The 17,894-nt window shown below is 43.7% G+C and overlaps 2 protein-coding genes across 2 annotated transcripts; one reads left to right on the top strand and one right to left on the bottom strand.

Moving 5' to 3' along the window:
* Positions 1-2,845: 2,845 nt before the first annotated feature.
* si:dkey-112a7.4 (calcium/calmodulin-dependent protein kinase II inhibitor 1) lies at positions 2,846-6,065 on the top strand. Its single transcript, XM_034557531.1, has 3 exons — positions 2,846-3,020; positions 3,338-3,686; positions 4,509-6,065. Exons 2-3 carry the CDS (start codon positions 3,500-3,502, stop codon positions 4,586-4,588), a joined length of 267 nt encoding a protein of 88 aa, XP_034413422.1. The 5' UTR covers positions 2,846-3,020; positions 3,338-3,499; the 3' UTR covers positions 4,589-6,065.
* A 1,889-nt stretch (positions 6,066-7,954) lies between these two features.
* On the bottom strand, positions 7,955-12,244 carry cldn7a (claudin 7a). The gene is made up of 4 exons (XM_034557300.1): positions 11,905-12,244; positions 9,818-9,982; positions 8,841-8,925; positions 7,955-8,123 (listed from the first exon to the last, which is right to left on the bottom strand). The coding sequence occupies exons 1-4, from the start codon at positions 12,125-12,127 to the stop codon at positions 7,955-7,957; spliced, it is 642 nt and encodes a 213-aa protein (XP_034413191.1). The 5' UTR covers positions 12,128-12,244.
* Positions 12,245-17,894: the final 5,650 nt, after the last annotated feature.

Raw genomic sequence — 17,894 nt, 5'->3', positions numbered from 1 at the left:
TGTTGCTCTTTGTGACTTGAGGGAAACAGTGGGTAGCGACACTGTATTCTTCCATTGGCAAAAACTGCAGTGAAAAAAGATATACAACTAATACAACAATAAAGACCGAGATATACGTACATAACCCCTTTTAATGCCATTTTTCTTTGTAGTCTTGTAAAATAAGTCTGAAGAAAACCAATATTTTCAGCCAATAGGAAACCCTCATTTCAGTATTGAACAGCCCTGATGATCAGACTCTTTTTCCATGCTGATTTTCAACGTTTCAAATGTTTAACCAAAATGGACACTCACCTCTGCACCTGCACTTGCGGATGTGCACTTTGGACACATGAAATCCGGCCTGTGAAGCTGGACTCAGTGGAAAGAGACAAAAGAGACACACAATAAGTCATTAATGTGCAACAATCATACATTACCTATTAACTGTCTTTTGGGGAGAAGATGCATTTATGCAGAAACTATTTTCTTAGTATTTACCCGTGTGGCCGTAGAAGTTGTCCACCAGCATGATGAGCAGGAGAGTGATACTAGCGATCCTGAACATGATGGCAGTGTGTTCTGCTGCGCTCACGACAAAAAAAAACTTATACAGGAGGAGAGACACAATGACCATTATTTATACCGAGCCTGTCTGAGTTTGATCTACGGGCAGATCCGTCTCGACAAGTTCTTTTGGGCAATCTCTCAACTGTGCATGGATTCATCCTTACGACGTGATGAAAAACAGAGATTATGCATTCCTTCAAACAAAAACACAAAAGTATGTGTTGAACTGTGTTGGCACACACATACATACATGTGTATTTTATAGATTTATTTGACCAAATCATTATATATATATATATATATATATATATATATATATATATATATATATATATATATTGCCCTCGATGGACTGGCGGCCTGTCCAGGGTGTCCCCTGCCTTCGCCCTATGTCAGCTGGGATAGGCTCCAGCGCCCCCGCGACCCTAATGAGGATAAGCGGTATTGAAAATGGATGGATGGATGGATATATATATATATATATATATATATATATATATATATATATATATATATATATATATATATATATATATATATATATATAATAAGTATGTATGCATATAAGTAATTTGACTTGGTCAAAGGTGCATAACAATAATCAAAAAACACCCTTGGCAGTGGCTGCAGCGTAGCAGACGGTGATGGAGGAGCAGAGGATGGAGCCGATGATGGCGGTGTAGAAGTGCACCATCATTGTCTTCAGCTGCTTCAGGAAGAACATCCTCTGCTGAGCCTTCTTTGTGATGGAGCTGATGTTCGGCTCACATTTGAGGTCCTGGGTTAGGGTGGAGCCCAGGAAGCAGAAAGACTCGTCCTGAAATCCACAACCATCTCCACTGTCTTCAGAGCGTTGAGCTCCATGTTGTTGAGACTGCACCAGGTCACCAGATGGTCAGTCTCCCACCTGTAGAGGACTCATCCCCGCCAGAGATGAGGCCAACGAGGGTGGTGTCATCCACAAACTTCAGGAGCTTGTCGGACTGGTGACTGGAGGTGCTTTTCAGACAGTATTCTATTCAGGCCAATTCTGTGTTGGTGTATTCTTCATATATATATATATATATATATATATATATATATATATATATATATATATATATATATATATATATATATTTATTGTGTTTCCCCCAAATTCCGCCAGTGATTCTTTGATATCAAAAGTTAAAGGTGTGGTCGGTTCGAACAATGTTTGACTGAACAGCATAGGTTTGTTATAATTATGTGAATGTTGGGTTTAATAATTTGTTATCCCTTTCTTTGCCTTGCGTAATTCCAGAGTTGACTGAATTTGATAACGTTTGCATCATAATTACATGCAAAAGTCAAGCCAGAAACACATGAAGGCTTTTCGTCACGAATAAGGATTTTCCACTCGATCAAGTCACAAATTAGTAGACTTTAGACTCGTGCCCTTTCTTGGAAATGAGCCTTTTGACTTGAAAATACTTGATACCTTCCATCAGATTTAAAGATGAAAAAAGTGTGTTGTAAAAAATCTAGAACGTGAATCCTTTAATTTCCCTTTTATTTCATGAATGAACTTTAACGCTATTCCATTGCAAGTTTGCCCTTAATCCATTTCCTTTGAACCTATCCAACAGCATCCAAATTAGTTGCAGGGGAGAACTGAAGAACATGCCGTGGCTGACTGGCAGTTGGGAAACAACTACACAAAAGATATTTACATTAGCAGTACAACAACTGGGCGGTTTTGCAGTTGACACTAACTTGTGACTTGCAAAAAAAGGACTTGACCCACCTCTGGTCCAGATACACTAGGTCGTGGTTAGGTGTTGCAGTGGTTGGTTTAGAGTTAACAAGCAGCAGTTGTTGACAAAGAATAAACTAAGCACATAATCTATAGCCAATCATTCACTCAACTACCTCACAGGTTGATTGATGTTTCTCTACATGGACTAGAGAGCTGCAGTTCAGTGAGCTGACGTGACCTGCTACACAAAAGCATGACATGTGTGTACGGGGATTACCGAGCGGGGTCCTTGTCATTGGCTGGCGCCTCAGTCGCTCTCTCATTAACCGAAGGTGCGTAATTACGCGCTGCGCCCTCGACACTTTGGCACACCTCCGCTGTGACATCGGAAGTGTCAGCACTGTCACTCATAACGAGCGCGCGCTGACGTCCCCACGCTGCGATGTGAGTCAGGACACAATAAGAGGAAATCCCCAAGGCCGAGAAAACGACGAGAGGCCCCTTTAAATCGACGCTTCCTCGGTGTTGTGCCAAGAGAGAGAGAGAGAGAGAGAGAGAGAGAGAGAGAGAGAGAGAGAGAGAGAGAGAGAGGAAAGACAGAGTGAGAGGGAGAGCGAGAGAGAGCGAGAGAGAGAGAGGGAGCGAGAGAGAGAGAGAGAGAGAGGGAGTGCGATCTGATCAACAACAACACTGTTCTTCTCAGGAGCCGCGTTTACCGGATCCAGCTCTTTCCTGCGGCCTCGGTGGAGAAGAGGTGAGGCAATATTCATCGCGTTTGACAGTATTTCCTCCATGATTGTCGCGTGGGCATCGATCCGCTCACGCTGGTTCTTAGAGGCGGTCGGAACAGCCGTGTGTTCCAGGGAGTGTGTCAAACGGAAGCCACGCTAATTGAAACATCAGCTGTTGTGGTGCCCAGGAAGGCATTTGCTCCACCTGTTCGTTGCAATAGAAACACGTTCGTGTTTCGGCGTAAACAGCGGGGGGAATTGCCCGTGCGCACTTGCCAAGCGCGCCTCTGACGCACGAGAGCGATTTTTTTTTGACAGACGTATTTACTTTGTTTCACAGGCTACGAGGACTTTGTGTCCGTTACCGGCAAACATTCTGTCGTGTGCCGTTCTTCATACATTCGTTGTGTTGAATGCCATTGCGGAAGTGAGAAGCTTCCCGTCACGACACAAAGCCTGGGCTGTGCGGACCTCTAGCGGCCAATCGGGAGAGGTTCTCGAGATGTACGGAGCGTCAGGTATCCCGGAGCTCCTCCCGACCAGCGGGCCGGTCCGGCAGCCGGGTCCGGCGGGGCAGTACAGCCCGGGACACCCCCAGGTGAACGGCGACGGCGGCGGGGGCGGGTCCAACCCTCAGAGGCTCGGACAGAGGGCGCCCAAGCTCGGAATGATTGGTCGAACCAAGAAAGGTGGGTCCTCTTCAGAGCGTGTTTGTTTATAGGCTACGTTTGTTTTCTTTGTTTGGGTCAAGTACACGGCAGTGACGTAATAGCTACACGCAGAGAAACACTCCCTTCGTTTATTAGAATGACATGGTATCAAATAAATACAAAACAGACAGGCTGACCGTGAACACATAAGTACTATGCCACTTTACATAAGCAGTTATTTTAATGACGGAGACTAAAAGGCACATTTTCATAATAACTAATAGTTAGTAGAGGTAGTATTAAGTTATAGTCGGAAGCCGGGCTCAATGAACATTGAGTGGTCCATGCCTGAGTACCAGCAGGGCTCAAAAGGAGAGCAAAAAGAGGGGGTGGATTCCTTAAATGTTCATTGTTTAGGAGGTTTTCACAGCAGTAGTCTCATCCTCTCCAAAACAAAACAGACCAGGGGATTCAAATCTGTAAAAAAAACACAGAATGAAGCAGTTCCACGTAATGTTTTTTTATTTTACTCAGACGCTGTTGGGCGACCACAGGAAGTAGTAGTTTATAGTTAAAGCCAACCTCTATAAAACTGTATTTTGAAAATGTGGCTTAAATCTGGATAAACACTCAAATGACCTTGAATCAAATGACAGATTTCTCAGGTTTGAAACATTTGGCACAACAAAATATGTAACATAGTCCCTTTTTTTTTCTCTGCATTTTGATATGCAAAAGTTACATGTTATATCAGTAAGATAACAGATCCAATTATTCTCTCTAAATGGACAAAATAGATGTCAACCACACCATCTTCACTGAGAGGGAAACATGACCTGACCTTTGACCTTTTCTCCTCAGTGGACTTGGACGATGAAGACTTGGATGACATCATGAACAACAACGGGCAGTGTCCTGTATCCATGTCGCCCATCTCTTAAACTTCACCAAGAAGTGCCAAGAAAAAAAGAAGAGAAATCCCTCAGGAAGCCAAAACTCCCTGTCGGTGACCTCGGCCTTGACCCTGTCATGTGTCCGACTGACGCTTCTGATGGCTCAACCGGGCACAAAAAAAATGCCTCATTTAGCGGCAGCTGAAGCCTCGGCCCTGATTGTACATAGTGTTTATTTAACTTACCTTTGGTCCGACTGTGAATGGATTGTATTGCATCGCTCTCTGCTCTGTGCCTTGGTAGGCAGTAGATTATCAGGACTTGAGGGAAGGAAGTGTCTATATTTTTCAGAGCTTCTTAACAAGGGCTACATTTCTAAAGTTGCACTGAGCAAATGTTTTGGTTGAAAAGCAGCTTCTCACCTGCCTGTTTTCTGGTGAGGGTTTCTGAGTCTGTGGGTTTGGCTGTGTGAGTGAACACAGACCCGTTAATGTCTAACACACAGGTGAAATATTAAGCTTTGGTTGTGCAATGACTATCGTTCTGTCCTTTCACACCGATGCAAGTGGTGTACTATCCAGTGGACGAAAGCTCGCTATTTACTAAAGGAAAAATAAAACTACTGCTAGTTATTTATTGTTTAAAAGAAGAAGAAAAGAAAAAAAGAAACACTTTGGTGTGTTGTTATGGCTTCTAAATGTTTTTTACTCGTTTCTGAATGGAAATTGCTTCAGTCATCTATAACTGAGATTGAATAATGTTTCCAAAATGGTGCACTTTTGTGGGAATGCCTGTTATGTGCAGTGTGACGTGTTGCAGAATTCTATGCATGGAGTCTGTTAAAGCATCAAAACACGTAACTGGTATCCTGTTATTAAGGGCTAATGTAGAAGTATTTCAAACCGCACCGTTATGCTCTTTAGATCACGCTGAGTCGACACTTTTCCTGAAAAGCTCCTTGTTGGCCCGGGCCGCGGACTGAAAGGTCGTAAACAACCACCGGTTTATGGAGGTTTCGTTAGCCTTCGGAGGCGGGGTTTTCCCAGTTGGCCAGTCGACTGTGATAAAAGACACGTACGGCTCCAGCACTTTGAAATCAATTGCCAAATGCTATTTGATTGAAATAGATTGGCACACAGACATAATGTCATAATGAGCGACACGCCCTTTGTATTCATATATACAGCAGCAATCTGCTTACGTGACACCCCGATGGGTGTCAGAGTGTCTTTAAAAGATAATGTCAACCTTTACTTCACAATTACAGTATGAGATAATGACCACACGCAGCTCTCTATGATTAGTTCTCACTGCTGAGACAATCTTAACACTGATGCTTTTTTTTGGGAGGGAGGGGGGGGGGGGGGGGGGGGGGGGTGTCTTTTTCTTTTTTTTAAAGATTGCGGTGGACCTTGAGATGACACGCTATTGTCGGTAGAGGCTCATGCTGATCCCATCTGCATGGAAATGGACGACCTTTCATCGTGCGTCTTTGGAAATTAAAGATGAATCTTTGTGGAACCTTCGTGGGATCTGTTGTTTTGATGCACTTGTTTCCGAATCGCGTTCCTTAAAACTTGCAAGACGTATTCACGCGACTGTTAAAGGGGTAGTTCGGATTTTTTGAAGTGCGATTGAACGAGGCACTTATCCATAATTACTGACAGTAGACAGAGTTTGGAGAAACAGACGGAGTACCGGCAATGCGCTGCTGTAGAGCAAAATATATGATAGACACCTAAAAACATCTAAATCAGGTACATGAATATTTTCAACGCTTTCTCAGGTCACACTTACTGTATCTATGAAACCACGGCTCACCGAAGCGTAACATTACAGTAGTCTGATGCGGCCTAATTCAAATTAAAGGCACAATGTGGAGTGGTAAACAGACTTCAATATTGTATGCTAAAAGAGACATATTTTACAACACACCCTGCTTTTAATAAGAATTTGTTTGATATGATATTAAAGAAAATAGTATCTGCTTCCTCATTTACAAATGCAAAAATCCCCCTCTCTGTGTGAGCACTCGAGGTGTTTTTCACATACCGCTCATGTTATTACTTCACAGTATGCATGAATATAGATTATTGATACTAAAAATGTTTTGTTTATGACTTGATGCTCCTCAAAGGTGCAAAATTAAAAACTCAGAGCATGTCTATTGCCTCTACAGTGCTCTCAGCATGGCGACGGAGCTGGAAACAGGTAAGAGACCGTGTCGCCATTTGCAATAATAAAAATAAAAACCCCAGAGTGAGACGCATATTCCCAAAGCGCTGAATAGAATGCAAAATGCGCAATAACATCGACACATCCCACATGTCTTAATCGGATATTATATGATGTTATCGACTCTTCACTCTAGCTTAGTTTGTATCTAATCACTATGAACACCATTGAGAATGTTGCAAAAACCTTTATTATTGAAGTACTGTTGGACATGTTTAAAATCCATTCACTTTTCACCATGAGCCAGATGTATAAAACTATGACATTTAAAATAAAAAAAACGCAGACACCGTTCAGAGCATAACAACACATCTTCATCAAAAATATGACTTTATAATCTCTGAAAAGCTACAGAACTGGGCCACAGTGATCTACTTACTATAAAAACCTACACAGGAGCCAAAACCTCGCCCTATACGGCCTGTCAAAAATAAATAGAGGCAGTTTGATCTCATAGTGGCCGACATGGAAGCTGTTAGAGCGACAACGGCACAGTGACTACATGATGAAATATTTCATATCGGAGCTGGGTTTGTAACAGACGGGTATGAAAAGGGACCGGGCCTGTTGTAGTAAAAGGCCTGTGTGATACGGCCCCCCTACACACTGAGCCCCGTGTGTGAAGTCACACCCTGCCCGTCTATTTTAGAACCACCACCAGTTAATATAAAACACGGCCTTGTGGCCCTGCGTCTCTGTTGCACGGAGCCCCTGAGTCGCAGCCTCGACACCCAACTGGAAATGATTACTTTCAATTACATGGCAAACACTAATAGATGCTGGTTCTAACACGGAGGTGCATATAATATCGTCTATAATCCACCGTTTGGGCTACAATTCAAGAGGTTACACCCAGAGGGGCTTGTCTATTAAATCAGGGGATCCAATTACAATGTATTTGTGAAGACCGCTTGTAAACAATCGTGGAATGTGTGGACGGGGTGAGAGACATCATTCATGAAACAATTGAGGGCGCCACGTGATAATCGAGGGGTTATCGAAGGTCAGCCTGAAGAAAAAGAAAAGAAAGTCCCATCTCAGCAATTCTTTGCCTCTACGATTCACACCTTTCGGTTTGACTCCTCGCCGCTGCTGCGAAAGGGAGGCGGCTTCTTTGTCAGCTTCTGTTGGAGTCCCAAGCTGTGGGGCGGCGGCGGGGGGAGGGGGGGGGAGGGGCTCTCAGACATATTCTTTAGTGCTGCTCGGAGGACCAGAGCGGGTACCGGCCATGGACGGGTACTTGGACGCGAGTTTCTTCCGTGGACAGGAAGCCGCCAACATGGCTCCGCCCAGGACATCGAGGAGGGAGCCGCCCCAGGCGATGAAGATGGCGGCGCCAAACTCAAACCTGGGCAACACAGCATCGTATCGGGCAGTCAATTCAAAATGGCAAATTTGGAGATCCATTGGCAATTGAACTTTGTATTGTATTTCTCCATTTTAGTAAAGACTATCTATCTCATTGGTTCAGTTGACGGTCAGACTATTAAAGTCACAAAAGTACAAACATGTTGAATATGCAATAATGGTAAAGGCTCAAAAGTTTGATAACATTGGCTGACATTAGCCTCCGGAAGCTTTGTTCGTGAACTACATAGATCAAGGATGTGTTTTATTACTTATGAAATAATGAAGAGTGTGTTATTTCTTTGACATAGGGTCACTTTAAGCAGCAATACAACGCTCTTAAATATATTCATTTCAAATTAAAGTTCAGCAGTCAAAGATTTGCTAGATTAAGTTAAACACTGACGTCTGCAGAATTACTGTCAAACCACATTGTGCCGTGTTTGCTTATGTGTTTGTTTTTTTACAAATTAAACTGATAACGTGTTTATTCATGAGCTTTTAAAGGTGCTGGCAGGTGTAACTTCTGTCTGTTTCCCCCTGCGTTCACTCTTTATGCTAAGCTAAGCTAACTGTCAGCTTCATAATGGACTGACGGATATGAGAGTGGAATCGCTCTTCTCCGTCTAACTCTTGGCAGGACAGCGAATAAGCAATTATCCTAAGATGACACACTATTAGGGGCCTTGAACCCGCTGTGTTTTTTTTTTTTACTTACTTGGTGTTGACTGGAGTGTAGGGATTATAGAAAGCCCGGATCACGTTATGAGCAAACCAGGAGCACGCTACGATGGCACACAGCCCTGAGAGGAACAAGAGCCAACAACAAAGATCAATCAGTCCATCGGCACATCATCAAAACCAGAGAGGGTACGACTAGCTTTTACCCCCTCCGTCGCCTCTCATGTTGGAATCAGAGCCCGGAGCACTGCACTCCTTGAGCCTCATGACCTCTGCAGGGCAGCAGCAGAGGAGTGGGAGGATCAAACTCCCTCCCACCTACTGTGTGATGTTGGCAAGATCTAAGCAGAAACGTGACGAGGAGGTGAGTTTTGATGAAATGTTGTGTAACTAAATGTTGTCTGTGTTGATTATAATAGGGGCCATAGATAATAATATAGATTAGCACAGTCCCGTGCAATGGCATGGGGGCAGACCCGTTCCAGTTGAATGTGCGTGGGTTATTTCACCTGAGCCACACAAAGAGAACATTGTTGGACTGAAATGTGGTCCCGACCCTACTCTTGTGTATATGACCATGTCAGTGGAGTGATTTTAGTTGGTCTGTACACCATTTTGGTCCACAGAGAGGATGTATGGCCATAACATCTGGTAGATACAGTATAATATACAGTGTAATGTAGTAGTATGCGGCTCGGACATCTCTGAGTGTTCATTAAGGCTCACAAACTAAAGCCTCACTGAGGCACTTAGTCTACTGGTTGACAGTGTTTCAGACACACAGGCCGTGACACAGATTATGCTTTAGTGTTTAGTGTTTCGGCTTCTTTGACTGGTTTGATGAACAGCGTGTGATGCTGTTGATCCCTCCAGTAGAGTTCCACTCGCAGAAGCTGCTCCTGCAGCGCGCAGCGGAACAACACCTCCGTGTTGGTTTTCCCCCTTTTTTCATTTGTCATCCATCCGCATGTAATCAAATTCCACCTCGCAGGGATCGCCGCGTGTCATCCTCACCTCCCACTAGCAGGATGATGCCTCCGGTCATGGCGACGCGGGACTTGCGCAGCTTCTCGCTCCCTCCGCAGGTGGTGCACTTCATTCCCATGCAGGCCACGCCCAGACCTGCGACGGACACAATGATGCCCACTATCATCAAGGCACGAGTGGCCTGAAGTGAACCTGGGGGCAGAGGGAGAGAAGGGAAATGATTAGAGGGGGGGGTATTATGTAGGAGAGGAGAGCGGGAAAAGTGTGTTGGTTCCGTGTGGGGAGGCAGTAAACAGACGGCCTTTTGTTTCGTGGAATGTGGGAGTGTAGCTTTAAAACAACAACAACAACAACAACATATAGAGCAAAATCTCTGAAGCACAAACTGGTAAACGAGGAGGGAAGACTAATGAAGCGGCCGTGGCCTATCAGAGAGGCTTTATGCGTGTGTCCAGAGGTTGTGAATTACACTCACATTAGCCCGTCAGGACATTTGAATGTGAGCTGTTCCTGGAAGAGAAACCATGGGCTACACACGAACACACAAACAGACAGAAAAAAAAACCCTCATCTCACACTCTCTGTTTCACTGTGGCAGATCCTCATCTGTCAGTGCCCCCCCCCCCCCCCCCCCCCGACCCCCTCCTCCTCAGGCCATAAACCTATCACAGGGTGAGTCCCCCCCACCTTTTGTCTCTCCCCTTCTGTCCACCTAGAACCAGTCTGTGCCAGTCTAGGCCATCCCTGCCCTGCTCAAACAAACAACCCTCCAGTGGGGACGGAGGGATGGGTAGAGAGAGAGAGAGAGAGAGAGAGGGAGGGTGGCGGGTGCAGAGAGAGTAGGGGGACGGGGCTTTAACTCTATGAAACACTGTGACATTGGGGAACAATAGGGTGGATTATATAGTAAATGCAGATGGAAAGCAGGATGCACAGTATCCTGTCACACTGCTCTCGTTGCCACTGAGACCATCGGCTGCCAATCAACGCAGAGAACGATACCGTTAAAGAAATACCGTATTTATGATAATTCACGGCAGTATATAGAGGCCGCTGTTTCTTTTGCGACAACATTAACAAATGTTGACACACTGTATGTAAAAGTACAGTTATGTGCAACTGTGCTATAGCAGCATTATTTTAGCCAATCATGATTCCACAGGTACTCCGCCGCCCACGAGGGAGAAAATCGCCCGTGGGTCCCTGTTTGCGTGTTCGTGGTTATTTGGTAAAACAAGCCATTTCTTTTAAGTAGGGCCCTCATTGTTTCAATTAATACTTTTCTTTCGTGATGTTATTGTAAGTCCAACTCCTTTCAAAACAAATGTGCGCAGGAGCACGTCATCACGGACTGATAGCACCTTTGGGGCCCCTGAGAGTCTGAGGGCCGAATCTGTTTACCAGCCATCCCTGGATAGTAATCAAGCTCAGCATTACGCTCTTTATACAGCATTGTGCACGATACAGTAGATAATATGCAAATTACATCTATAAAAAAAGAAAAAATGACAATGTGTGTTCACTACAAGAGATGGCTTCAGAAGCCAAGCCACACTGTGTATGCTGTCTGCAGGATTCTTGAGCAGGTGTCCTCCCTACCTACCAGAGGTACAGAAGAGTGTGTGTGTGTGTGTGTATTGGGTGATGTACAGCAGATTATTCAGACGCCTGTATTGCAGCAGTTTCCATGGTCACCTTTTTCGGTTTGAAACAGATAACTTTGGCAACATCTTTAGTCATAAGCAGCAAGCTGTGTAGTTTCTGGCATGGTGGAAGTGTGATTTACATCTTCACAAATGCACAGCCTTATAGTGACGAAACACAAAACTCTGACTTCATATTGTACTGTATTCACTGTATTGGCTCTTAAAATGTGCGCATGGCATACTGTATGCATGTGAGTGCATTAGGAAATTCTTTTAAAACTAAATGTTTTGCTCCTGGAATCCGCCACGCATGAAGAAGACACACCTGGAGGTAGGCTGTGAATGCTGATAGTGAGGGAGGTTAGTAATGTGACGAGCAGGTGATTCCCTGAGGTGACAACGACGTGGCCCACTCAGGTGCACCGGGCGGGGTCTCCGGGTGCAGGTATACCGAGGAGGACTACTCACTGTCGAGCTGCAGGATGGAGTCGTAGATCTTACACTGGAGCTGCCCGGTACTCTGGAAAGCGCACGACATCCACAGTCCCTGGTACATGGCCACGGCGGTGATGATGTTGTCCCCAATGTACGCGGACATCTTCCACTGCGGCAGAATAGTCCCGATGATCAGTCCAACGATGCCAAGTAACGACAGGAAAAAGCCCAACAGCTGAATACCGGAGTTCGCCATAGTTTTCAAGAGACGTGTCCTTCCCTAAATGCACTTGTGTGATCCCGTGAGCCCTTCTCTCCACTGTTGCGATGCGTAAAGCTCCAGCAAATGCGTCTTTACACGCCACTTGTGGTGTCCTCGTGCGCCTCGGGCTGTGTTCCGGGGGTCTTGAGTCGGGGCTGGGCGTCCGAGTTGTGGGTGATGGTGTGAAGTGGGTGTGTTGTTATCATGCCTGCTGATGCATGGAGTTGCAATGCTCTGTGGTCGCTGCTGGGAAATGTTCCCTCTGCTTCCAGCAAAGCAACAGGTTGTCTCCGCGCTCAGCACGCGCTCTGTATCACGTGTGGAGCCCCCTTTCAGCCGTGTCAGGCTCTCCAGTGGCTCCTACCCTTCTTCTGAAGAAATATCTTCAAATGTATACCTGTATCTGCAAAAAATATATGCTCATTTTTTAATATGATGGTAAAACCCATTGAACACACGGCATCTGGGATTTGGATATTTGTTCCCCAAATATAACCATCGTGCCTATTGATGGAGGAAGGAAAATAATTAATATGAGTACAATTCGTGGAAGTTATAAAGCTATTTAAGACGAAAATGAATGGGGAAATTACGGTTCAAGTGTTTTTTTCTTTATTTCCTTGTCCTCCTGTGGAACTCACGGAAAAGAAAATCACTTTAATCAAATGTGACTCTTCTTTAGTTGTATGTTACCATAGTGTAGAAATGGTGTGTGTACATACAGTAGTCAATGCAGCCTACAGACCCAGATTGATGCTATAACTCAGGTCCCTGTCCCAGCACAAAGTACTAAACTCCTGACCACAGATCACCAATCACTGCAGTGAGCAGATTCATGACCTCCCTGTTGTTGGTCGTGTGGTAATGAGGTAAACTGCCAGACAAGAAAACGACAGATTAAATGTCAAGTCACGAGAACGCTGCAGTAGAGCTGTTCAGCAGTGGGACGTACACACCTTCTGCTTCTACCCGCTGAACACCTTTAGTGGCATTTGGATATGCAGCATGTGACCTGGTGGGGTTCCATGCTTGATTCATCACCGCCCCAGAGGCCAACGTCTGTGCCCTCCATCATGCGGAGTCCAATCCAGCCGGGACTCACCTTCAGATCAGCACTTCAGAAGTGGAGATCTAGGCTTCTCCACAAGTCTCTCCGATTGAAAAGATGGTTTCTGACATGACCACAGTGGTATACTATAAAGCATAAGGAATAGTTTTACCACCTTACATTTATTGAAATCTTCTGTGTTGACAACTCTTCAGTCAGATTGGAGAACAATGGTTCAGACCTCAGTGGATTCTGGGGAATCCCTGTGCAGGTTAGGAGTTGAGCTCTGACTGCAATGTGATGAAGAAGAAGAAGAAGAAGAAGAAGAAGAAGAGGAAGAAGAGGAAGAAGAAGAAGAAGAAGAAGAAGAAGTAGAAGAAGAGGAAGACCACACTATTACGATCCACAGTGTATTGAATAAAGTGTGACTTTTTCATGCACATTATTTTCTGTTCACATGTTTGCAGTGGAAGAACACCAGAACACATGCTTTAAGTCTCCAAAACAGAAAACCAAAACATCCAAATACACAATTAGTAAAAATGCAATGTGCTTTTTGTTGCACATGATCCCAAATAGTTTTTTTCCTCAATGAATTTAACTGGAGCATTTTAAACCTCTTGTTACTGACTAATATTTGACAACATGTTTATTCCATTAGCCCCTTCCTGCAATCAATGGGAAAAAAACTACGAGACAATAGCAAGCATTGTCCATATCAGAGATCAGGCTTTTGGCGCTGTAGTGTGTGACTTCACACTGTGGCTTAACAATAGGGCTACAGCAATGGAAGAGGAAGTAATAACCCATAAGCCCGGTGGACGTTATCCCCACTGCCAGGTTAATGGGAATGCGCTCACCTACTGGCTGGATTTCCAACTTATAATGTAATGAGGCTTTAGTCTCACAGGTCCGTTCCCCCTCTTTTCCTCCTCCACTTCTCTCACTTTCTCACATTCTTGCCCTCCCCTCCCCACCTTCACCCACCTCTTCTCTCACAATAACTCTTTCCCCCGATACTGTAACCAGGCATTTGCTGTTGAGGCCCACAAATGCCTCATTGTTGCCGGGGGGGAATGACCCCGTAGCTCAAGGAATCTGCTTCACTTTGATACGGAGGTGGAGGAGGAAGAGGAGGACGGCGTTGGTGTGAGGGTTGAACGACTTGTTCAGATCAAGGTAGGATGTGAAAAGATGAAAAAGGAAAGGCGATAAGGAAAAACATATGAACAAGAGGCAGGCACAAAGCGCTGAAGATGTGTGAAGAGGAAGACGAGTAAGACGAAGATCAAAGGGCAGACCCAGCCCTACCAGTGCTGTTGCCAGAGGTAACCTGATTTATCTGATGCCCCCTTGGCTGCCTTTCCACCCAGGTCCTGGATTGCAAAGGACACAAAAAGAAGATTGCTCCCCCCCCTCCCCCCTCATCGCTCCCTTTCACTAATTTCTTTTTTTTGAAAGCGTAAACACACATTTGTCTTGCTGGTTTAGCCGTTGCTTAACACTCAATAGGAGCTGGACAAGAAAACAGCTAAATCAGCCCAAAGAAGGACACTAACAACCTTCTCTCGGAGGCTCTCCCCCCCGTTTCCGAGGCCTCCTCTGGGTCTGAAGTGAGCAAGTGGAGTGCAAACCCAATGATTGAAGTCCTTTAAGTGCCCTTGGAAGTCACTGAGGCATTAGCAATAAAACATGCTGGGCCCACGGCTTTTCCCCTGAAAAGCTCTCGGTGCACAAATGAGGGGTATGGCCGCCCCCCCACCTCGTAGTCTCCTTATGCAACAAGACTTGGCTTTTGTGCGGCAGCAGCAGGACGGGACCAATAGATTGTGTTCTTGGTCTTGTGGACTCACTAGAACTTGGCAAGTGCTCGGTGCAGGGTAGAAATATATTAAGAGAGTTGGACACAATGAATACAATCACAGACTCTGTGCCGTTACGCTGCGCCTCAGCAAGCATGAAAATGGCGACAGTGTAACTGTGGAATGTATTATGTTGTAAACCTCAAACAAGCGTTCCGGTCATACTGCGATCGAGGCGCACACACACTCCAGTCCGGGAGTGGCGACGTCTGCCAACCGACATAGCAATGAAGAAGAAAAAGAAGCACGTGGGGCTGGGAAAGGAATTGAATGCAAGGCAAGCTCATTTGTTGGTTTAGTCATATTATCTATATTATTTAGTCATTTATCATGTATGACTGTTTAATGAGAATAGGGCCGTGGACGAGGATATGAGAGTGATGAGAAGCATCACCGCTACTTTCAAAATGAGTAAGTAGGGTATCTCAATAGTCCTTCACGGTATAGGTCTACTAGGTAAAAAAGGACTGAAATATTATAAATAAATATTATAAGAAAATATTATAACAAAGACAAATCCACCGAAATCTTCTTCAACTCATGTATCATGGACATTTTTAATTGGCATCAAAGTCCTATAATTGAAGCTAGATACCAAATGTCAATGTCACAGAAATAGGTAATTTAGCGTTTCCTAAAAACACATGTTCATACATGGTTAATAGCAGTCAAATGATTAGTTATTGAAAAGATATTTATTCAGGATTTGTGTCTTTTTTATTGGGATGTGGTGTAGCTATAGACCCAGGTTATGTGTTGAACCCACTTCAGGACCTGGACATTTTATTTGACTATTTGTTACCTTTGTTGCCAACTTATTGTCCTGACAGACAGTGAAGGTCTCCATTTAACTATTGAGAGTCATGTTGTGATTTAAAGGGGCTTAAATGTAATTACATTGAAGTCATGTTTAGCCCCAGTCATCATTACATGGGCACATTGTGATCAGATTATTAATGCATGACCAAATATACCTCCCATGTTTTGTGTTATACTTGGACAATCTAAACCAACCTTTAGATTGTCCAAGTGTTGTCGAGATGTCGTAGAGCAACCGAGAAGTTTTGTGTTTTTTATTTTCATAATAAAATTGGCAGACATGAACCCCCTTTGAGCAAATACATGGAAGTGAAGGAGAATCTCGTCATACTATACAAGGAGGTTTTGTCAACACACAATGCCTTTTCTATCAACGTACTGTGCTATGACTAATTTATGACTTTTTTAGAACTTGTATAAGATCATTTTTTTTAACAACATTTACTAGAACGCTGCTGGTTATGAGCAAAAACATGTCCTCAGAGCTTCAGCGCAGAGAAGATGCTCTCTCACTTGGTCTGTATAAAGTTCCTCCATCTTCCCAGATGTCTTCCATTGAGGCCACATATCTTCAATAAAAGCACTTACACTACTGAGTAAAGTTGAACAATCTAAACATATATATAGAAGTAGAGAAAAGAGAATAATAGAACAGCTAGAACAGTTACAACAAATAAAACTAAATTACACCACTTTACTGTAAAGCAGACTTTTAAACACTTAATCTACATTTTGACATCCAAAATCATATCAGGATATCAATGTAATATCAATAAATTAATCAGTCATAACTCCTCTCCAATATTCAATATGTTGATTTCCCATATGGTTATTATAACCAATGATATAAATATCAATGAGGTTATGTAGACTTCACAATTTATATTGCAGTTGATGCACACTAATTCATTATTATGGGCCTTAATGTTGCCACCTGTCCTGTAAAATGCATTTATCATGTTGATTTATATTACATGCTGCTGTCCCCGTGGCAAGAATTACATATTGTTTTCTCCATAATCTTCACTTTTGCTTTAAGTTCCTAATAATATGAGAAAATACTCAGTACTTTTCATTTGTCCTGGATATAATTCACCCGAGAGTATACACAAATAGACTTTACCATGTGGTTAATTCATCATAAGGTTATTTATGTCTCAAAATGACTTGATGTAATTAGTCAGCACATTCAGAAAAGTAATTAAGTAGGTTAAGAAAGAAAGAACAAAATCCAGCCTATTTCCTAATCCTGCCTGCATTCTATAAACTACCAACTAGTTTCCCTGAAGTCCCGTCCTGTGGTCACAATATTGTTTAAACTCTCTAATGTCCTTTTATTTCTTAATGTCCCATCTCTGAATTATATATATTGCAATGCATGGCCATGTGTTCAAGCTCCACTCCTTTTAAACCGTCTTACCTGATCTGACTTTTGTAGATTACAATCACGTTTCCCTTAATGTCTGTATTCGCTTCCTTCTGCCAAGTCCACATTACAGCTGTTCTAATTCATCATTGGGCTTCTTACCACGAGCGCCTTCAATCATTTGGTTGTCATACACTTTAAGAGCCAGCTGAATTTTTAAATCACCTGATTAAATCCGTATTGCCATGTCGGCGTCGGCCAGGCTGGGTGTGCGGCCTTTATAAATCTCAGTTGTGAGAAGGACTTGCGATGAAAGCTTTTAATCACATGAAATTGTTTTACAGTGCTCCAAATTTCTATCGCTTTAATTACATTTTAGGTTCCAACTTTCTGCACGGCACTTCCAACCTTTTTTTACGTGATTTATTAAAAAAGAGCTGCCGGTGAAGGAGTCATCAAAGATTGACCGGTGAGACTCGCGGACCCGGCTTCTTTTTGTGCGAGTATTCTACCACTGTCTGAGTTCAAGTCATTCACGGTATGTATCTTACATATTGATGTGACTTATGTTTGGGGGAGGGAGCCCCAATAACAACACAATGTTGCACCTTCTTATATTCATATACAATGGGAGACATTTCAAGACTAAAGACTACCTTTGGCAGC

This window comes from Cyclopterus lumpus, chromosome 18, assembly GCF_009769545.1.
Source record: "Cyclopterus lumpus isolate fCycLum1 chromosome 18, fCycLum1.pri, whole genome shotgun sequence".
NCBI lineage: Eukaryota > Metazoa > Chordata > Actinopteri > Perciformes > Cyclopteridae > Cyclopterus > Cyclopterus lumpus.
This window is presented reverse-complemented; position numbering and strand designations above follow the sequence as displayed.

What these genes read in the sequence shown, in the direction of transcription:
- cldn7a (XM_034557300.1), bottom strand. Translation starts at nt 12,127, where the DNA reads ATGGCGAACTCCGGTATTCAGCTGTTGGGCTTTTTCCTGTCGTTACTT. An exon ending in CATCATCCTGCTAGTGGGAG is followed by an intron (nt 8,926 to 9,817) that starts GTGAGGATGACA and finishes TGTTCCTCTCAG; the next exon opens with GGCTGTGTGCCATCGTAGCG. An exon ending in TACACTCCAGTCAACACCAA is followed by an intron (nt 8,124 to 8,840) that starts GTAAGTAAAAAA and finishes TGTGTTGCCCAG; the next exon opens with GTTTGAGTTTGGCGCCGCCA.
- si:dkey-112a7.4 (XM_034557531.1), top strand. Translation starts at nt 3,500, where the DNA reads ATGTACGGAGCGTCAGGTATCCCGGAGCTCCTCCCGACCAGCGGGCCG. An exon ending in GATTGGTCGAACCAAGAAAG is followed by an intron (nt 3,687 to 4,508) that starts GTGGGTCCTCTT and finishes TTTTCTCCTCAG; the next exon opens with TGGACTTGGACGATGAAGAC.